This window comes from Monodon monoceros, unplaced genomic scaffold (genome assembly GCF_005190385.1).
Source record: "Monodon monoceros isolate NGI ecotype Baffin Bay Population unplaced genomic scaffold, NGI_Narwhal_1 Super_Scaffold_2, whole genome shotgun sequence".
NCBI lineage: Eukaryota > Metazoa > Chordata > Mammalia > Artiodactyla > Monodontidae > Monodon > Monodon monoceros.
Genome location: NW_021703776.1, coordinates 20,225,964 through 20,249,761, shown reverse-complemented (window position 1 = coordinate 20,249,761; position 23,798 = coordinate 20,225,964). Strand labels below are relative to the sequence as shown.

General features: G+C 33.7%; 1 protein-coding gene across 2 annotated transcripts in view; it reads right to left on the bottom strand.

Annotated features, from left to right (window-relative positions):
• The window catches only part of PTPN12 (protein tyrosine phosphatase non-receptor type 12), an 86,644-nt gene that overhangs the window by 35,823 nt on the left and 27,023 nt on the right, over nt 1–23,798 (bottom strand). For both annotated transcript variants that reach the window (XM_029233015.1, XM_029233016.1), the window contains 5 exons: nt 18,654–18,762; nt 9,494–9,570; nt 7,122–7,217; nt 6,308–6,346; nt 3,533–3,604 (listed from right to left, as the gene is read on the bottom strand). In XM_029233015.1, coding sequence (XP_029088848.1) covers nt 3,533–3,604; nt 6,308–6,346; nt 7,122–7,217; nt 9,494–9,570; nt 18,654–18,762 — 393 coding nt within the window. The remainder of the gene's footprint in view (nt 1–3,532; nt 3,605–6,307; nt 6,347–7,121; nt 7,218–9,493; nt 9,571–18,653; nt 18,763–23,798) is intronic.

Here is a 23,798-nt window from a genome sequence, read left to right as displayed (position 1 = left end):
TATTTATTTATTTATTTATTTATTTATTTATTTATTTATTTATTTATAAACAGAAGTGTCTGTTAACCAATTACTTAGCTAGGAGTCTATCATCCAACAAAATATTTGCAGAGTGACAACCATCCCCAGAATCATGTAACAGAAATAACACCTACAAACAAAATGTCACTCCTTAGTACCTACAAACATCTTCAACCATTTTATCTTTCCATTAAGCTTGATTTTCTCTACCTAACACTCAACTCTGAATTAACTGGATTCCTAATGTGGAAGGAAAAGGATGCACTCACAAAATCCCAAATTATTTTTTGGTTGATGACAACATAATCACTTTAAAAGTCTCTTACTATCATTTGTCAATATATTAGAAAGCTAACTATTCTTTTTGCTTTTTTAATTAAAACTACAGACAGGGTAGGACAGCGATTGTCAAGAACAACAGGGTATGCTGCTTTATTAATTTAAAAAAATTGAGTATTATTCCTGCTCTAATTTTTTAAACCATAGTAATTTATTTTGAAGTTTTCAAATAACATTGCAGGGGGACTTCCCTGGTGGTCCGATGGGTAAGACTCCACGCTCCCAATGCAGGGGGCCCGGGTTCGATCCCTGGTCAGGGAACTAGATCCCGCATGCATGCTGCAGCTAAGAAGTCTGCATGCTGCAGCTAAGAAGTCTGCACGCCACAACTAAGAAGCCTGCATGATGCAATGAAGGTCCCACGTGCCTCAACTAAGACCTGGCACAGCCAGAATAAATAAATATATATTTTTAAAATAACATTAAGAGGAAAGTATGTTTTTATTTTCATCATAACAGAGTACAAATGAAAATATCGATCCAAGACTTAACCTTTTCTCACCTATAAAAGGTGAGATAAATACTTCTGGCTTTGTGGGCCATAAAGTCTCTGTCTACTTTATGTTGCTGTTATGATAGGCAAATATATAAATTAATGGGTGTGGTTGTACTCCAATAAAACTTCACTCATAAAACAGGCAATGAGCTAGACTGACCCATGGACAGTGTGCTGCTATCTGATCTAAGTGGTTACACACAGCAACATGCTACTGAGCTCCAGCCTGCCCATTCCCCACTGTTCACCAACACTTTACCCTCCTTCTCATCCCCAAACCAAGAGAGCTCCTGATACTGTCCTGTCTCAGTCTCAAAAACTCTGATTGCCAAGTATAGTCAAGTCACGTACTATGGTTATTTTCACTACCTTGCTTTCTACTTATAAATTTGATTTTTTGTTTGCAACAGTGATAACGAATCCTGAGTTGTCTGAAACAACCACATGCCATGCCATACAAATTACTTTCCATTTTGAAAGAAAAATTTTGCTTCTTCAGCATGGATTAATTCCATCATTGACAAATCAAACCAGCTGTTACGAATCAAATCAAACCTCTTATCAAGAGGACTTTTAAAAATTACCTTTTAGTGCAACTGAAAAACCAACCCAAAAAGTCAATTCATCTTTTCCAAATTATAAACTATTTCTTACTTTTCTCTATTCATTATTATAAGCTGTTTACTATTTCTGATCCCCGACTGTTAAAAAATTTTAAGTTGTTTTGTTGTTGACTATTAATCACTATATGTGGTCACTTGAACTGTGACATTCATTACAATTATCTTATTACATTTAAATTTACAAATGTTCAACACAACCATGCTGCACAGAACTAGGTTTCCTGGACTGTCCAGGGACTTGATATTGTAGAATACCTTCTGAACTGGTGAGGGGGTAGTGTTCCCTCACTGGAGTACAATATGGTTATGTATTGGTTTTTATTCATTCCAAACAATAAGAAATGCAGTAGGATTTTTAAATTTTTTAAATTTAATCCACAAACAGTTAATTCTAACCAGGACTTTAGAGTATTGACTATACTTTAAATCCAGGCCATTTAACTAGGAGTTACAGTTAACATTACAAAAATCACACTGTATTTATAAAGGAGACTGTGTAAAACAGCCTGAGTCCTTTTCTGCATAAACCTAGAAAGCACTAAATTTCTGGTAGCATCAGAGGAATTCATAAGTCCTAAGTACAAATAAGTCATAAAATTAAGGACTTGAATTCACCAATGACGAGTAAAATCATAGAAATTATATTTCATTTAACCATGGAAAACAAAGTCAAAAACAAGCAATTACGAGATGGGTAATGTAATGGTTAATTTTATGTGTCAACCTGGCTGGGCCATGGTGTGCTCAGATACTTGGTCATTCGTTATTCTTGGTGTTCCTGTGAGGGAGTTTTGGGGTGAGATTAACATTTAAATCCGTGGACTTTGAGTAGTGCAGACTGCTCTAAGGTGGCTGGCCCTCATCCAATCAGTTAAGGCTTGAATAGAAAAAAAGGACCAGCCTCCTCCAAGTCAGAGAATTCTCCAGGAGACTGCTTTCATGTGTAACATTAGCTCTTCTTGGTTCTACAGCAGACCGTCTTTGGACTGGAGCTGAACATCAGTTTGCCTGGGTCTCAGCCTGCCCACCTTCGGATTAGAACTATTGTATCAGCTCTCGGTCTCCAGGCTGCTGCTCTTCAGCGTGAAACTGAAGCATCAGCTCCTCGTGGGTCTACAGCTTGCCCACCCTCCCCTGCAGATTTTGTACTTGCCAGTCTCCATAATCATGTGAGCCAATTCCTTATGATAAACCTCTTTCTCTCTATATATAAACATCCTACTGCTTCTGTTTCTCTGGAAAACCGTGACTAATATAGGGAAGTTATTTAATTTTCATGTATGTTTAATCATCATATTTTGAGTTGAGTAAATAAGACAGTATATTTCTTTCAAGTGATTAAAAAAGACACCTTCATGTGTAACCCAAAGCAAATTGTTGGTTCTATTCTAAAGCTTATATTTTACTTCTTTTTTGTTGTTCCTTCACTGTTTTTGTTTTTTAATTCATTTTCTCAGATTTGTGTTGTTAGTTTTAGAACTTGAATTTAATTCACTTCCACAGCTCATCAAATAGGTATATATTTTAAGTTTCGTATCAAGTTTTCTGCCATAAAAGATCAACCTCTACTTTCAGGATGGAAGTTCTCAAACCCATCTTTGTACATAATTATAACAATTCTGGGAAGAATAACATAGATATGAAAGATTAACATAATAAACTATACTTCAGTAATCAAGGATCTTTCTTATTTGTTGAATTTGAAACTAATACTTTATACCACTTTTCAAATAGATCACTCAAAGCAGTTATTCGTTTATTCTTAGATACATAACACTTATGATCAACTTATATACAAAGAATAACACAGAATTAACAAAATAAGGTACAAGGAAATTATACGTTTATGAAAAGTCATTCTCAAAGCTTCTTAGTTTAAAAGCAGTATAAAAACAAACATTATTATTAATGTTTGTTTATTAAGTGTAGATTTACATTAAAACATTGAAGGCGTGGGTTATATAAAACCAGGTTCATACCATATTATAATTTAATTATCAGTCAAACATACTCATTACCTGATTAAATAATGTATATAAAAATAGGTACTTACACAAGAAATTTTAAATGGTGCGAATGTTATAGGGTCTTCTCCATACAAAGGCCAATAGCGCTCACATTTTTTCTGTTTTCCAAAAAAAAGTTAGTAAATAATTGATCATTTGTTTTACTTGAACTTTAACAAATATTTTGCGTTCAGGTTGTTCTTCCTTCCCAGAAAACAGAAAAACTGCCATCAATAGGCAAGGAGCTAGGAGCTCTCAGACTTACCCAACTAACCATAAAGGTGGGCTACCATGACCTCTCCAAGATTATTAGTCATAAGAACCTTATTAACATAAGTGTATAAACTGTTCATTGCTACCGGCTTGGTATATAGAGTAGACTCCAAAGATCCTCCTCTAGAAAAGAAAAATTGCTTAAAAAAAAAGTGCCTGGCACAAGGAGGTCCATTCAGTATAAAAAGTTGCCAGGCAAGTTTTAATGCTTGTAAAATGACAATCTCTATAATAACTGGCTGAATTCTTGTTAAGTGTAAAATCTGTGGCATCGTGGAAAGAGCACTCCACTTGGTATCCGAAGAATTTTGCAAGTAGCAATTTTACTGTTTGGTTGACCTTTAGTTCCTTTACCTGTAAAAATGGGAATAATAATCCTTATCTTATATGATTGCTTCAAGTACTAAATAAGAGTTTATTTCAAATGTTCCACTGGTGGAACGCTATACAAGAATAATGTATTATTTAAACTATCCACTTTTGAGATTCTAGGAAGTATAATCGAACAGTTTCCCCTTTTACTTTCCCATTTTAAACAGGTATAGAAATAGTAGAATATTCAATTTTCATTGGTTTCTAATATCAAGCCCCATCATTTTAGAAACTTAGGTAAGTGAATGAAAGCCTAACTTTACAGAAGATCCAGTGATTCTGATGCAAGAAATGATGCAATTTTACCAAGACCCAATAAAATGAAACCCTTTAAGTGACAATTTAGCTTAAAATAAACCTTTGGCATGGGGAATACATCAGTTCTTACTAAATTCTCATAGTTCCATATATAGTAAGTGGACCTGTTACCTATAGGCTAGAATTAACTGTAAGCTGACAATACTGCTCTCAGGTCAACAAAGTAGAACTGCCTAGTATGTCAGTTTAGCTTAGAGTAAATACTATTAATATTTTAGAAGCCTTAGAGCCACAAACTTCATTTCCCAGTAGAAGTTTATAGAAAATGATAAAATTAAATTATACTGAAGGGGTTTTTTTTCTTGTTGTTTTGCCTAGTAAAGTTTTAACATCTTGAAACAGAAAACAAATTTATAGAAGATCAACTTAGTAAGAATGAAAGCTTGTGACTAACATGCCCCTCATTCAGAAGAGCAATAACTGAGTAATGATTATATTGGTATTTATATTTCAGGTATGAACTAATTACAAGTGATATCAAAAATGTGTTAAACATCATATATACATAATCTATAATAATTTATCATTCGTTTCAGAGATGAGGAAGCTGAAGCTCAGAGGGGACAGTTCAATGTACCATGCTCCAAATGCTAGTAAAGTGTAGGTCTGTTTGATTTTATTACCTGTGCTCTTTTCATTAGGTCACATTCTAAGTCAAAGTCAAGGTTATCAAATAAATTCATAGCCCTAACTGACAAAACAACAAAACTGACTATTAACAAAACACTATGAATCAAAAAAACATTAGCTTCAAAAATTTCTGCATGCAATACAACTTAAGTTTTCAAGTATTATTACTGATATACAGTGTGAGCCTATTAATAGAATGAAGAGAAACAAAGCCTAAATCTTAAAAGTAACGGTAAAAAAATTAGGAAGGTGAAATTTAAATTTCCTAACACCACTGATTAATAGTAATGGTACTGAAGTACATACTGACGATACTTAAACAGATAACTTAATTACTTAACAGTTTGTACTGTAATTATAATTACTTTCTCAGTTTATTTTCTAATCTTAGACTGTTCATTTTCTGTCCAATATTGCTAATACTTCCACTATTTGTAAATGATATGGTTGAGCGGAATGACAAAAATTACTAGTAAAAATAAAGTTTTCCAATGATTTATACATCATAACATCTCACATAACTGAAAGATGTATTATCTTGTTTTATGCAACATATCCTTTACTGAAATTTTTCATAATAAGTTTTACAACTTAAAAGTGACTTTTTACTTTAACTAATGAACTACCTTTGTATAAGGAGACTTCAAATCATCACATAATTTGTTTGATTTGTTTCTCACATTTATAGAAGCCCACACTTAAAAATGAAGACTTAAGAATTGATGCTGCAGGAGATCACAATGGTTTTGAAACTAATTTCACGTGGACAGAGTTTTTACCAATGTTAAAATTTTCAGATTAAGGAATTTTCTTCTCTTTGGAGATAACATTACAAAAATGTAGTGGTATTGGCAGACAGAAATCAGAATATTCAAGTTGTAAATTGATGAAAATTAATCAGAATTACTGAATTCATTTTTATTGCTCAATTTTATTCGATCCATAAAAAGTGTTCTACTTACACCACCATTAAATATTTGAAGACTACTAAGTAACAGAACAAAATGTATTAAATGTATTAATAAAATGTAAAAGTTTATGTGCTTGGGGATTATTTGGCTCCTTTTGATGAAATAAAAGCAACTGCAGAACACAAAAAAAGAAAAGAAGTAACTATTTTAAAAACTAGGGCTAAGAGTATAATAAAAGACCAGGAATATATATCCCTAGAAATGAAGTAATAAAAAGAATACTCCACAATTATTTTAAGTGTTAATAGTTATACATACCCTTCCCATCTCAAATTCACGACAGGCCATTACAATGATCTAAAAAGAAGTGGGGGTGGGATGAGATAAAGAATATATCAGTTAAAACACAATTTTGTTTTTGCAATAAAATATACATTTCAAGAATTCTTTTTTATTATGAGCAAAAGTATGCCTGGCCTGTCAGAAAAAAAAAAGTAGGTTGAGTTAAAGAAATGATCAAAATCATTCCTTCGAAGTAAAGGGCTAACTAAATATCAACAAATTAAATTGGCTTCAAATAACATGATGTATTTGATTTGAATTAAATTTTTTGAAGCTTATAGACTTATTTCTGTCTTTTGACATAATATTAAAATAACGCATTCAGGATATTTACCCAATAAAATAGCAATAATTTACATACATTTAATAAAATTATCAAGGTTGAAGGTGTTTAACTGTCTTTGATCATAAAGGTTATTACATTTGCTTACCCATCCCAACATTTTATAATGTAATATTTCAAACATACAGCGAAGTTGAAATAATTTTACAGTAAACTCTGTATAGGCACCATCTATTCTCTACCATTAACATTTCATAATAATTGTTTTTATCACATAGTTCTCCCTCCACTCATCTATCAGTCTATCTTATTTGGTAGTTGTCTTACTAGTACTGACACAGGACAAGATTCAAAGTATTATCACACCCTATTCTTGAAATATTTCAACAAGTTTGTCAAAATTTAATGAGAAATCCTAGCCATCAGTTGCTGTCTTTTTAATAAACATTAGCTATGATTAACATATCATTATGGCTCAAAAGTCATGTCATTACATGTAATACTTACTACAACATTGTACTCCCATATCATCCTCCAAAAATCTATTACTGTATTTGCTAAAGGTCCTTGGGTTGCCACATATGCTTTTGGCCCATAAACACCCTAAAAGGGTTAAAAGCAAATTTCATATTTATTATGATTAACAAAAATATTTCCTTACCTAAATTTTAAGTTTTCAAATTTTATTAGTAATACTGCTGTTTTCACCTAAACCATTCCCAAATAATTTTTCTTTAATAGTACGTAAAAGCATGGCGAAATATATTTCACTTCAGCTTCTGATGAAATGTTACTGCTTTTGAGTAATTATTAGACATGGTGCACAGAATTCATAATTAAACCTCCTTGTGCTAATTTTAAAATTATTAGTTACCTAGGAATTAAAAACAAAAGGCTTAGTACCTAGGCAACAAAGCTAACTCTAGCAGAAACATAAAAGCATGCATCAATTCTAAAAGATAATACTGGAATAGCTAACTTCTTTCTTACCTAGATTCTTCCATAACTACCTTTAGTTACTTATTCAACTTAAAGTTTTTTAAGCACCTACTATGTATACTCTAATAGTAAACCCAAGAATATATCAAACAAAATAGTGGACTAAAATACTAAACCAGCACATAATTGAATCATACAGTGAGTCAGTGTTATTAAGTGCAATTAAAACCTAGAACTTTTAACAGATGTCCTTATTAAAGAACATAAACATCAATAATATCTGAAAGAACGAACTACCTACGTGTTAATTTTTGTTTAACCTATTAGTTTTGGGTTTTGCCATAACTGTAGTAAAATTGACTTTTTAGTAAAAACAGTTTTTATTTGAAACCATGATTGTTCAATGTTGACATAGATATTAATTTTACCATATAACTCTTACCACCTTAATATTTTTCTCAACAAAATATTATATTAAGATACGTATAGGGGCTTCCCTGGTGGCTCAGTGGTTAAGAATCTGCCTGCCAGTGCAGGGGACACGGGTTCGAGCCCTGGTCCAGGAAGATCCCACATGCCGTGGAACAACTAAACCAGTGTGCCACAACTACTGAGCCTGCGCTCTAGAGCCTGCGAGCCACAACTACTGAACCTGCATGCCACAACTACTGAAGCCCAAGTGCCTAGAGCCCAGGCTCCACAACAAGAGAAGCCACCATAATGAGAAGCCCGTGCGTCGCAATGAAGAGTAGCCCCCACTCGCCACAACTAGAGAAAGCCCACACAGCAATGAAGACCCAACACAGCCAAAAATAAATAAAGTAAATAAATTATTTAATTAAAAAAAAGAAAAAGAACCTTAAAAAATGTATAAATACCATATATAAAATAATTGAAATTATACTGCCATATAACTAGAAGGATTCAAAAGCACAGAATAACTAGCAGAACAAAACAGTCTTTTATTTACTCAAGTAGCAGTTTGAATCTCTCTCTCTCTGCTGATAAATATGTTAAAAACTTGACTGCTTTTGATCAGCGTATCCAAAAAAGGTTATCTATAAAGACTATATTTAATCTTGCATTTCAGCTGTCACTTGGAACTTAGTGACAATTGCCAAAAGTTTTTGATCTAAGTTTATATTCTGTAATTTTAAATCAGTATTACCCAGTAATTCCAGCCCTGGTAATTTATTCTAAGAAATTATTCAAAAGAATAACAATGTTCAGGGCTTCCCTGGTGGTACAGCGGTTAAGAATCCACCTGCCTAATGCAGGGGACACAGGTTCGAGCCCTGGTCCAGGAAGATCCCACATGCCATGGAGCAACTAAGCCCATGTACCACAACTACTGAGCCTGCGCTCTAGAACCCGAACACCACAACTACTGAGCCTGCGTGCCCAGAGCCCGTGCTCCACAACGAGAGAAGGCACCGCAATGAGAAGCCCACGCACCGCAACGCAGAGTAGCCGCAACTAGAGAAAACCCGTGGGCAACAATGAAGACCCAACACAGCCAAAAATAAATAAATAAAATAAAATAATTAAAAAAAGAAAAACAATCTTCACTACAATAATGCCATCAAGAAAAACTGGAAACAACCTATACGGTTCAACAACAGAAATGACCATGTACATTTGTGTACCTAAACTCAAGGGGACAAACAAGATTTAGCAATCAGTAAGGTGTTTATAAGTCTTCAATGTAAAAGAAGAAACAAAAATAGAAAAACTTTATCTCCACTGTCATAAAACCAAGCAAAACTCTTTATGAATAAGGAAGCTAGAAGGAAAGCCCATAAAAATACGTCATGGCTGTGCTTTTAATTTTATTTCTTTTACTGTTGGTATCATGTTAGGCAATTTTAAAATTTTTAATAAAATTAGTATGTAGGAAGACATTAAATATGGCAGAGTTGATACTTAAAGTTAATACCTACCTTAATAAAATTTGCATTGATATAGTCTGAATCTTGAGAAGGAGTCTTTAAAGTCAACTTAACTCGGCTGTGATCAACTACAAGAAAAAATAAAGGATTTCATAAATTATGTCCCATTGGCAAACAGGGTTTTTTTCTAACAAACCATAAACAAGATTAAATAAATAACTAAAATTATTTATTTTAAAAAACAATGAATGGGACTTCCCTGGTGGCACAGTAGTTAGGAATCCGCCTGCCAATGCAGGGGACACAGGTTCAAGCCCTGGTCCGGGAAGATCCCACATGCCGCAGAGCAACGAAGCCCATGCGCCACAACTACTGAGCCTATGCTCTAGAGCCCACGAGCCACAATTACTGAGCCCGTGCGCCACAACTACTGAAGCTCATGCGCCTAGAGCCTGTGCTCCGCAACAAGAGAAGCCTCAGCAACGAGAAGCCAGTGCACCGCAACGAAGAGGAGCCCTGGCTCGCCACAACTAGAGAAAGCCCGAGCGCAGCAACAAAGATCCAACACAGCCAAAAATAAATGAATAAATTTAAAAAAAAAAAAAAATGAATGAAAAGTGACTCTAGGTACCAGCAGGCTAATTTCTAACATCATATTGACAGGAAGTCTGATTGTAAAGCTGTGTTTTAAAGTTGGAATCAGAATAAATCTCAGGAGCTCTTTTAAAATACAAATTCCTGGGCATCGTCCTAGATTTACTATACAAGAGTCTGAGGTTTAAGTGTCTACAGTTTTTAACAAGCATACTAGGTGATGAACACTAACCATTTATACACAAATACGTTTGACAAAGTTCTTGTAAGGAAATCTAACTTTCATATTTCACAAGAAATTAGGAAAATTAAGTAAACTGTGACAAATAAATGAATTAAGATGATGTATGAAAAGTGCTCAATACTGCACTTCACCAATGATACTTATTATTAGGTAATGTCCACTTACGGTAAATAAAATCTTTACAAGAAGGTCTCAAAATATAAATTTTATTAATTTTATAAAATTATGTAGTTTTATTTTTAAAATAAAGGTAATATCAATATGATTTTTAAAAATTATATCTTAAAGAAAGATAGAAGATGAGACTTCCCTGGTGGTCTAGTGGTTAAGAATCCATGCTCCCAATGCAGGGGGCCCAGGTTTGATCCCTGGTCAGGGAACTAGATCCCACATGCCGCAACTAAGAGCCCGCATGCCGCAACTAAAGATCCTGTGTGCCGCAACTAAGACCTGGCGCAGCCAAATAAATAAATAAATACTATTTTTTTAAAAAAAGATACAAGATGAAAAGTGAACTGCCCCTGTCCTTGAATTCCTGGGCTCTCTCTTTTCCAAAGAAGACACTATTAAAGTTCCTTTTTCATTCCAAAATTTTTATGCATATACCTATATACTTTGAAAAAGCAGACAAATGCAATCATATAAACATGTTGTTCTGAACCTTGTTATTTTTCAGTTAGCAATATATCCTAGAACTCTTCCCAGAGCAAAAACAGATCACCTTACTCGTTTTTAATGTTATATGGACGTTTCGTTACTTATTTAACGAGCTACACTACTGATGGGCCATTTTTTCTTACTAGACACACTACTACAATGAACACTGCAGTACTTGTATCTGTTACCGGCAGTACCAGAGGGTAATAAGTTCCTAACAGAGGAATTGCTACTTGCCTTCTAAAAGGTATATACCAACTTATGCAAGTGTTATTAGTAAGATTAACTAACTGGGTGTTATCATATATTTTAATAGTTGACAATCTAAAAAATAAGACATCAGACTTGCATTTCTTGAATTATGCAAATGGTTGCATATTTTCATATAGTTGTTTGTATTTCTTTTACCAAAGTTGCTTGTTTATACCATTTGAACATTACCCCCATGTGTCTATGTTTTCCTACTGATTTATATGAAATCTTTGTAAAGAGAGAAAAATCAGCCCTTGGTCATAGGTAGTGCAGATAGATTTTTTTAAACTTTTCATTTAGAACTAATTTTAGATTTACAGAAAAATTGCAAAAATAGCATAGAGAATTCTCATACATCCCTCACTCATCTTCCCTTAATGTTAACATCTTACTTACATAACCATAGCACAGTTATCAAAATGAGAAAACTAACATTGTTACAATACTATTAATTAAACAAAAGACTGTATACAAATTTTACCAGTTAAAAAAAAGTATCTTTTTTCTTTCCAGGATCCCACAATACACTTTGTTATTATTTCTCCTAAGTCTCTTCCAATCTATAAAAGTTCCTCTGACTGATATTTTTCTTATGATTGGAATGAGGTTATGCATTTTGTCCAGAACAGCAGAGAACAATCATGTGTCCTCAGTGAGAAGACACAGCAAGGGGTTCATGATGTCAATATGTCATATTACTTGTGAGGTTAACCTTGGTCTTGGTTAATTTGGTGTCAGCTGGTGTCTCCACTGTTACTATCTTTCCCTTTGTAGTAAATAAATATTTGGGGACATACTTTGAGCCTATGAAACCCTAAAGTAGTAGGATTACCTAAGATTCACGGTCTCCAGATTAGAAAGGGCCATAACATGTAACATGCCACTATCATTTTGGTCCTTTCTAATCCAGGGACAGTGACTATTAAAGGCAATTAAAATACAAAAAAATCATACAGAAATGGTAACAGATACAAATAAACTTCTTAGCAAACTTTTTAAAAGGAAAACTAATGAATAACTAATTTATTTGCCAATGACCCGAATTTTATACATTAGTACAAAGGCCCAGTTCTGCTGATTTCATTTATTTATTTTTGGTGAAATTTTCTTTGGAAATTTTTAGGAAGAGATATATAAGAAAGACATAGTAGCTTCTAATTAAAATTATGTATCTCCTTACCATGTTTCCAGGGAAGAGAATGTTTACATGTTTATCAATGCTTTGTTTCTTATTTCATTCCATCCTACATGTCTTTTTAAAAAGCCATTTGGGATAAGGAATATACATATAAAAAATCCTATGCTTTGGGTAAATGACAATAGAATAATTCAGTAGTTAGGACAATGACAGTTAAGTAACTATATGAAGCTTCCTCTCAACCATGTTTGCCAGTAATGATGGGCCCCACCTAATTGCCCTTATTCATGTGGCATGTTAGCCTCTATTCAAAGTATCTCAAAGCCAGAGACTTTGTACAATAGTTGGTTTACCACTGGATCCTTAGTAAATGTTTTGGGGACTGTGAATCCAAATGACAACAGTGGCTCCCAAATGATAGTCAAGACTTGTGCCAAGCTGCTTGCTACATGCAAGCTGGGAATTTTTTTAAATTTTTCTGTGATGGAAAATTTTATGCATATACAAAAATATGATAGTATAATGAATCCCCATCTATCCAGTACCCAACTTCAATAATTATCAGTATTTTGCCAATCTTCTTTCACCTACGGCTAATCATACAGCAGCTGGGGACTGGAAAAAGCAAACTAAAATGCAAGATTTCCGAGTCGCATATTCTGCAGTAAGTTTGATTCAGTCAGTTCAAGATGGGGCACAGAAATGGCTTTTTTAAAAAACGAAATAATGCCCTTTGCATGCAGCAACATGGATGGACCTAGAGATTCTCATACGAAGTAAAGTAAGTCAGAAAGAGAAAGACAAATACCATATGATATCACTTATATGTGGAATCTAAAATACGATACAAATGAACATATCTGTCAAACAGAAACAGACTCATAGACATAGGTAACAGACTTGTGGTTGCCAAGGGGGAGGGTGGCAGGGGGAGAGAAGGATTGGGAGTTTGGGATTAGCAGATGCCAGCTATTACATATAGGATGGATAAACAAGGTCCTACTGTATAGAACAGGAAACTGTATTCAATATCCTGTGATAAGCCATAATGGAAAGGAATATGAAAAAGAATATATAAGTATAACTGAATGACTTTGCTGTACAGCAAAAATTAACACAACATTGTAAATCAACTATGCTTCAATAAAAATTTTTAAAAAAGAAATGGCTTTTTTTAAAACTCTAAAGCACAGGCAAATTTTGTAGTCACTACTTCATACTATAGAATCATAGTATATATATATATATATATTTATAATTTTAAAATTTATTTATTTATTTATTTATTATTTATTTATTTATTAGGCTGCACTGGGTCTTTGTTGCGGCACGGGCTTAATTGTGGTATGTGGGATCTTAGTTCCCCGACCTATTTATTTATTTAGGCTGCACTGGGTCTTTGTTGCCGCGGGCTTGGTTGTGGTATGTGGGATCTTACTTCCCCAACCAGGGTTCCCAGCGACTGAACCTGGGCCCCCGGCATTGGGAGCACAGAGTCTTAACCACTGGACTGCGAGGGAAGTCCCAATCATAGTACATTATTAAGAATTTAAAAATCAATATTATGCTGTGTATAACACATAATGCATATTTTAATATTCTTCATTGGTGCTGTTATTAAGCATAAACATGAATTGAAATAATTTAAAGAATATTAAAGAAATGAAAACAATCATTCCTCTCCGTGGTTCTGCAGAATGCCTCTACAATCTCCCAAGAGCCCAATTCCAAATAGATAAAACCAATATTCGCTACACAAGAGGCTCTTTAAAGTAGCAACATTTTTTTCTTGAACAAACATCAACACCTATTGCAACAACAAAAATATATATTGTCACCTCCAAGGAAACACACACCTATTGATAAATCCTAGGTCTGAGAAATAAAAGGATCTCCATAATTAATATTGGGATAGGCAGAACACCCTGATCCATTACTTCTAAAGGCTAGCCAATTCAGTTTTAGCCCTTTTCAACAGACAAAAAGCACAGGTCATCCTTGACACAAGAGTATCTAGAAATTTCTTAATTATAGGACTAGCCTCAGTGTTCTACCATAAAATAAACCAAATCTCCAAGATGGCTTGAGATAAAACTAAGTGATCTCTGAATAGTGATGAAATTGCTTTTAATGGATCAAAAGCAAGGATGTCTGCTCTTGCCACTTCAAGTTAACATTATACTAGAGGTTCTAGCCAGAGCAATAAGGCAAAAAAGACACGCAGATTGGAAAGGAAGTAGTAAAACGGTCATTAGTTGCAAATGACAAGATTCTGATATGTAAAAAGTCCTAGTTTTCACAAAAAAAATACTAAACTAAATACTAAAATAAATGAGTCCAGGGAGGTCAGTGGATTAAAAAAAAAAAAAAAAAATCAACATGCAAATGTAAACTGTATTTCTATATACTAGTAATAAAGAACTTGAAAATACAATTAAAATAATTCCATTCACAATAGCATAAAGACTTTTAAAAAAGAAATACAAGACTTGTACACTGAAAACCATAAAACATTGCTGAGAGAAATAAAGAAGATCTAAATAAATGGAGAGAGACATTCTATATATATATTTCACACCTTCTTTATCCATTCATCTGCTGATGGACACTTAGATTGGAAGAGTCAATATGGTTTAAGATGGCAATTCTCCCTAAATTGATCCACAGATTCATCACAACTCTTATCAAAATTCCAGTAGGATTTTTTGCAGAAATTGACAAGCTTATCTCACAATTTATATGGAAATGCAAAGGACTCAGAAGAACCAAACCAATTTTTTAAAAATAAGAACACAGAGAACCTAACACTTCTTGCTTTTAAAACTTACTATAAAGCTATAATGATCAAGACAGTGTGATACTGGCTGAAGAATAAGTCAATGAAATAGAATTAGGGGTCCAGAAATAAACCCTTACATTTGCAGTCAGATGATTTCCAACAAAGGAAAGAAGGCAATTCAATGGAGAAAGGATAATGTTCAACAAATAGTGCTGGAACAACGGCACATGCTCAAAGATTATTTTAGACCCTTACCTCACACCATATTAAAAATTAACTCAAAATGAATTATAGACTTAAATGTAGGAGCTAAAACTATAATACTTCTAGGAATGGAATGAGAAAACATAAGAGAAAATCTTTGTGAGTTTGGATTAGGCAAAGAGTTCTTGGATTGAATATCAAAAACATGATCCATAAAACTGATAAACTGAACTTCATGAAAATTAAAAGCTTGCACACTTTAAAAAACACCATTAAGAAAAGGCAAGCTATAAACTGGGAAAAAAATTTGCAAATCATAATACCTGAAAAAATATTTGTTATCTAGGGTATGTAAAAATCTTTTATAACTCAGCTTTATAAAACTTTATAACTTTTATAAAAGTTATGAACTTTTATAACTTTTATAAAAAATCAATTTTAAAAAACTACAAATGATTTGAAGAGACTGTTCACCAAAGACAGTATACAGTGGCTAAGAGAACATGAAAAGATGCTCAACATCATTAGTCATTAGGAAAATGCAAATTGGAACCATAGGAGATACCTCTATTCTTCTAGTGGATGTGTAGATAACTGTCAATAACTGTGTTAGACTGTCAATAACAAGTGTTAGCAAGGATGTAGAGAAACTAGAACCCTCATACACTGCTGGTATAAAATGGTACACAGCTACTTTGAAAAACAATTTAACAGTCCCTTAAAATGTTAAACATAAGCTTCTGGGACTTCCCTGGAGGCGCAGTGGTTAAGACCCCGTGTTCCTAATGCAGGGGGCCAGGGTTCGATTCCTGGTCAGGGAACTAGATCCCACATGCATGCCACAACTAAGAGTTCGCATGTCACAATTAAGGAGCCAGCGAGCTGCAACTAAGGAGCCCGCAAGCCACAACTAAAGAGCCTGCGAGCCATAACTAAGACCAAATAGACCCAGGGCAACCAAATATAATTAATTAATTAATTTCAAAAAATAATTTAAAAAAATAAACATAAGCTTCCATAGACCCAGAAATTCCATTCCTAAGTATCTACCCAAGAAAAATAAAACCATATGCCCATACAAAGATTTACCTAGAAATGTTCATAGCAGCATTATTTATAATGTTCCTCAACTACTGAATGGATAAACAAAATGTGATAGCCATACAATGGAATACTAGTGAACAATAAAAAGGAATGAACTACGTACTAATATATTATACAACATGGATGAATCTCAAAAACATGCTAAGTGAAAAAAGCCAGACACAAAAGACTACATATTGTATGATTACATTTATATGAGGTTTCCAGGAAAGGAAAATCCAGAGACGGAAAGCAGATTAGTGGTTGCCTGGGGCTGAAGATTACAAACTGGCATAAGTAACCTTTTTCGTGTGATGGAAATATTCTAAAACTGTATTGTGTTGATGACTGTACAACTCTATAATATTTTTTTAAAGATTGCTTTCCATTTATAGTTATTACAAAATATTGGCTATATTCTCCATGTTGTATAATACATCCTTGAGCATATCGTACACCAATAGTTTATCCTTCCCACCCCTGCCCCCATATTGCCACTCCCACTCCCCGTAGCCACTAGTTTGTTCACTATATCTGTGAGCCTGCTTCTTTTCTGTTACATTCACTAGTTTGTTGTATTTTTTTAATTCCACATATAAATGATATCATACAGTATTTGTCTTTGTCTGACTTATTTCACTTAGCATAACGCCCTCCAAGTCCATCCATGTCGCTGCAAATGGCAAATTTTCCTTCTTTTTCATAGTTCAGTAGTATTCCACTATATCTATATTTAAAATACCTCTTTATCCATTCATCTGTTGATGGACACTTAGGTTGCTTCCATATCTTGGCAATTATAAATAACGCTGCTATGAATATCGGGGTGCTTGTATCTCTTCAAATTAGTGTTTTTGTTTTTTGCACAGAGAGGATGAGTCCAAAGTCATAGATAGCAAGTGACAGAACCAGGATATGAACTTCCAGAGTCAGAACTCTTCACCATTATGCTATGCTGCCACTTTGTAAAAATGTTGCTACTACCAGCCACTCACAGATCCCACAGCTGAGAGTAAAGCTGAACAAAAATAGAAAGATGAAGGATTAAATTTATGAAAAGAAGACAGTAAGGGCTTCCCTGGTGGTGCAGTGGTTGAGAGTCCGCCTGCCGATGCAGGGGACACGGGTTCATGCCCTGGTCCGGGAGGATCCCACATGCCGTGGAGCGGCTGGGCCCGTGAGCCATGGCCGCTGAGCCTGCGTGTCCGGAGCCTGTGCTCCGCAGCGGGAGAGGCCACAGTAGTGAGAGGCCCGCGTACCAAAAAAAAAAAAGACAGTAAGAAAGAAAGGGAAAGAGACAAGAAAGAGAGAGAGGAGGCAATTTGAAAAAGGGATATTAAGGAAGAAGAAAATTTCAAATATAGGGACTGGTCAATGACATCAAAATAGTTAACAGAAAAGAATAAGCACTAAAAAAAGACTACCAAATATGGCAATTAAAGTCACTGGGAAATTTATCAAGGACATTTTAGAAGAACAAGCTTTAGGAATGAATGACATTTTGTCAATTGTACCTCAGTAAAGCTAGGGAAAAAAGGATGAATGGAGAGTTGAGGGAATGGTGTCATGGAATCTATATATTTCAAGATACTTGAAGGAAAAGAGAAAGACTACTGGTAGCTTTAACAGATAGCAGGTATGATATAAATTTTTACTTTATAAAATGGGGACCCTTATGTATGCATGCTTTTAGAGGTAAAGGTATTTTGCTAGAAACCTATGCTATTTAAGAATATAATTATGTTATCGTTATTAGAATATGATGCTATCAGTCTTAGGCATGCCCTCAGAGATACCCTCAGAGATCATATTTAGACTACTGAGAACAGCAGACACACAGGCATGAATCATCTTATGGTTCATTTTTAACGCATAATTAATCAATTAAGGTTCTTATTGTTAATAGACAACAAGTCCTAAGAGTTAATATTTTTAGCATTTTACAAAATGTATTCAATTATACTTATTGAATTATGTCTGTATTATTTTATTTTAACAAAATAACTTCTTTGAACAGGGAGTCCACAAAAGGTATTTTTACTTGGATTTTTCAGAATTTAAAAATGAGTATCAGAGTAATTGTGATGCTTAAAGAAAAATTAAACAATAAAACAACTACAACAACAAAACTATTATCAGAAGGAAAGGCAAGCACAATCACAAATTATTATCATTTATTTATTTAGAATAAAGCTAGTTTAGGCTATAAAACTGCTAATTAGCATTTCCATTTGTTCCTTTAATGGCATTTCAAACTTACATGGCAGTATGTCCTTATATCTGTTCTTTTTAACATTTTCTTCTTTTTCTCCAGTGGCTGTAGGATAAATCTTTTCTGTTCTATACTTGGTTGACAATCTTCTTAGTCGCTTAAAATCAAAAAAAAAAAATTCAAGTTCAGAAAAACATTAGTATTTCAAAATTTTAATGAAAATTGTAATGATAAATAGCTCTTCATTGAATTTTGCTAACCCTGATTCCTCCCAACTCATTTTCTTGTTTTTGTAGTTTCACAATATCTCCCTACCCCTTTATAATTAACCCTAAGATTATTTCATTTTTAGCATAAGTGTAAACATAAGATTAATACTCCAAACAGTAGTAAAAAACAAAAAGGGGGGGGGAGACACTAGAATAAAAGTAATTTTATTTAAATAAATCATTAATACACTGAATCAGAATATTTACCTCAGGGTCTCAAAAAGCAAATTTGAAAATCATGCCTAAAAGATTATGCACAAGTTTCTTTACTTCTTCTCTCAATAAACCTTGAGCACCCATGATGTGCAAGCGTCCTTCCAAGGCATAAGCTAATAATTACTTATAAGACACTGCACAACAAAGTTCTTTGATATTGAATTGGAAATGTCTAACAAAGACCAATTCTGCTTATTCACTGCATTACAGAAGTGGTTTGTGAGTTAGTGACAAATTCTTACCACATATGGCGGTAGGGATGTTCTTTGGGCTGGAATATTTCTGCATGTCAGTAATACACTTCCTGCTTTCAGAAGCACTGAAAGTCAGCATTGTGAATTGTTTAAATTCACTACTCAACTACATTGCTGAAATTTAATTTCAAAGGAGCCTGCTTTCTTCCAGGCTTAAAGACATATTGAAGGCATTCTAGTTTAACTATTCCACAAAATTATTAAATACAAATGAAAAAGAAATCTGGTAATGTTTAACTTTTTCACCATTTTATTTTTGTTCCTCGTGATGCTAATAATTAAGCAACTAAGAATATTATGTCTGTATTTTTAAAAAATCACAGATAGAACTTTAATTCAAGATCCTTAACTTATTCTTGTATTGACATACTTTAACATATAACACTTGAAATAATCTTAAAATAGACCCTTACACATAGAATAGTAAGCTTTCTGTTTTTCTCTGAAAAACTACTGAACTTTATCATCACAATCTTAGAGATCTAAAGCAGGAATATTCATTTTTAAGATAAAAATACTTAACTAGAATCTTGTTCTGCACTGGCACAATGCCAAAGCAAAATTCTCCACATTTATGATGTTATTTCCTGTAGTAATAAAGTTCTCAAAGTATGTAGGTGTACTGGGGGTAAAAATTGTATTTAAAAAGTAAATGTGCTGTTCGTGAGGGTGTGGGAAAACCAGAACTTTGATGCAATACTGGTAGAAAAGAACATTAGCACAACCCCTAAGGAGGGTAATTTGTCAACTACAAATATAACCCTTTAACCTAGGAACTGCACTTCTACAAATTTGTTCTCTAGGTAAATGGCACACACTCATGAAATGATGTACACACAAAGTTATTTATTGCAGAATTGTTTATAACAGCAAAAGACTGCAAAAATTGGAAAAGACTATTAATAGAGGACTGGCTAAAAAGATGTTTCATTTATATACAATCAAATATGACATATGTTGAAAACAAATGAGGAAGCTCTTGATATACTGTGATATGGAAAGGTCTCAAAAATATATATTAAGTGTAAAAAAGCAGAGAACACAATAGTATATATATAACTATTGGTGTTAAAAAGAAAAAAATACATTTGTATGTGCTTGTACATGTGCATAAAACATCTCCGAAACTATTAACAAAAGTTGTTGTCTATGGGGAAGAGAATGAGTTGCTGTAGGAAATGGATGGGAAGGAAACATTAATATACGTCCTTTCATACTTTTTGGATTACATGAATGCATTACCTATTCAAAAATAAAATGTTAAAAAAGTAAAAGAAAAGATTATTCATAATTTCATTATTCCACATTAACAAAGATCCTCCCAGTTATTAACATATATATCTCACATATTTAATCAGAATTTTTGCATTTTCTCTGCTCAAACATTTTCATTTTTAAGTATAGTACCTTAATGTATTACAAAATATTCTATGTGAATGTGACTAACAGAAGGATATCAATCCAAACAGTTGCAGAAACACAGGGGGAAAGGGATATAACTTAGGTAACTGTCACTGAAAAAAAACCCACATACACATATATAAAAAAACTACAAAGCAAAGGGAAGAGGGGATGAATTTAATTATAAAATGTAAATGCCCTTCTGGAATACCTGCTGCAATCACTCCAAGCATTTCTTCTTTTACAAGATGAATTGTGTTACTGAGAAATGTGCAAAACAAAGTTTTTATAGAAAATGACTTCTCATTTCTCATATAATGAAACTTAACACTTCTGTGTACAAATAAATATCTGAGTTTGAATTTTTATACATTCAGTTTTCTTAAAGACTAGCACAGCATGGAATGCCTTCTACTGTCACGGTTCCAATGAAGAATGTTCTATTAAAATAAGTCTACATAAGTAGTGTACTTAGAAATTTTCATACCCCTTAGAGATACTAATCTTTGATGTAGTATAAATAAAACAACGGTGGCCTATTAAACATAAAAACTGTTTCGTACTTTTAAAAAAATTGGCATCAAAAAAATTCTACCCAACTGTATTAAAAAGATATCCTCAAATAGGAACTTATTTCCTAACAAAAAGATCAGCTTTATAGTTAGTTGCTTGAATTAAAATTCTTGATCTGACACTCTCTGGCTATAAGACACTGAATTAATTTAACCTGTATCTCATCCTCTGTGATCTGAGGATAATACCTACTACTCTCACCAAAAAGCCTGGCATGAAAAAATGGGCTCAATAAATGTTAACTATTACTATTGAGTAATTACTGAAACTCTTTAAATGTTATTTGCTACTACAGAATTCTTTCTTTCTTTAAATAAAACCTTTCTTAGATCAGAGATCAAAAGGAGTCACATATTCTAAGCCAATTTGTTTGCTTGGGAGTGTTGAGTATTTTAAAGCATGCTTCATTCATATTGTCAAATTTGCGCATGCTTCAGAATCACCTGGAGGGCTTGTTAAAAGGATTGCAGAGCCCCACCCTCAGAGTTTCTGATTAGGCAGGTCTGGGATGCAGCCTGGGAATTTGTATTTAATGAGTTTCCAGGTGATGCTGCAGCTGCTGTCTGGGGTCTGTGTGTAAGAACCACTGGTATAAGGTATGTTCAAGAGGAAGGAGTATGGTGATCGACTGCATGGGGGAATGGATGTTGATTTTCAACAATTCTTAGATTCCTCTGGATCTTATGTACAGATTGGCAGCATTGACAATTTCTGAAAAGTGATTAGGGATTTTTCTTGGGAGGAGGAGCACGGATTAGGGATGAAGAAGGAAAAATGTAATTATCAAGTAGCAAAAACAAAGGGATGGGGAGGAGATCACTGTTCAGCAGCAAGTGGGAGCAAAAAAACCACACCACCTATAAACAAAAGTACTTAAATGAAAGAATTAAAAGGTTTTGAGGGAATTCCCTGGAGGTCCAGTGGTTAGGACTCGGCACTTTCACTGCCAGGACCTCAGGTTCGATCCCTGGTCGGGGAACTATGATCCCACAAGCCGCGCGTGGCGTGGCCAAAAAAAACCCCACAAAGTTTTGAGATTAAATTCTAGATAAACTGGGAGGTACAGCACACCAAAACTCCTTCCTAAATCTCTTAAAACATCAGAATAATACAACAATGTACAGATCTGGTAGCCCTTGACACCAGCAGTATGTAATTGATAAACAAAACAAAACACCATAAAAAGATGCTTTCGAGATTCGACTTTTAAAAATTATCATGATAATCATCTTTCTGTGTCTTTGTGTATGCTCTTTCTTTGCTTCTTAGTAGTCATTCCACTCACATACCTCCAAATCTTATACATCTTTTAAGTCCTAGCTCCTTGAGAGTTTCTTACTCCCCTCATGCAACAATAATCTTTCCCTTCTTTAGACTGTATATGTACTCTTGAAACACCATTTCCTTCTCTTTATGATAAATATATAAAGAGAATACATCTTATTTCCTCTACTAAACTCTAAACTCTATGAGTACAATATTACTGTCAGATTAAAATGTGTAATGCCCGGCATCCCTGGAGAATATTTAATGCTTATATGTTAAATAAATTAATCTTAGAATAAGATTTGAATGCTGGCCTAAACGAAAGAAGACAGTTTTGTTCTTTGAAAACCACACCAAATTTAATGTCCCAATAGTACTTGGGAGGAGACATAGCACCACCAAAGTTCATTTAACTATATGAAATGGAAAGTACCTACACATATCATTTCATTTTAACTTCTGACCACCATTTCCATTGTCTGTAGTGAAGCTGTCAATATGAAATTGAGAAACATGCCATAATATACTAAGGAACATTATTCGTAACTACAGTGCTACGTGACAGTTTGTATGAGAACAGCACTGAACTAAACACTAATAAAATCATTTATTAAGCTATACATAATTACACTAAAGCATGAAAATATTTTGAATCGTTTACTGTCCTAATTGGCAAAAATATAGCTAAATGGTATATTTACATCAACTTATAGGTACTATTGACACCCCTTATCATGTGTGGCGCTTTCTTTTTTTAACTAAACAAACAAACAAAAAACCTTTAAGAAAGACATTTTCAACTACCCTTAAAAGTCTTGAGAAAGTCACATAATAAACTCTTATAATTCCATTCTTATCTCAGTTTCTATTCTAAAAAGCAAGCCTGATTATTTTAATTTGTCCCACGCTTAAAAACCCTCCAATGGGTCTATCACCTCCTAGATAAATTACCAAATCCTTTCATTTTAACATATTTTGAAAGCTGCCTGTCTGATTTCCCAGCTTCTTCTTTTTATAACACTCTTACTCAAGAGTATGACGCTTCAGCCATATAGAATTATTTACCACCACCAGCAGAAGCACCCTTCCACCCCTCATCATCACAGTTCTACAATTTTTCCTCTTGCTGGTGAGTTAATAGGAGGACTCTGGCTAGAGTGTTATTTCCTTTCTGAAGGCTTTCTTTCTTATTTTTTTTAAAATAAATTTATCTA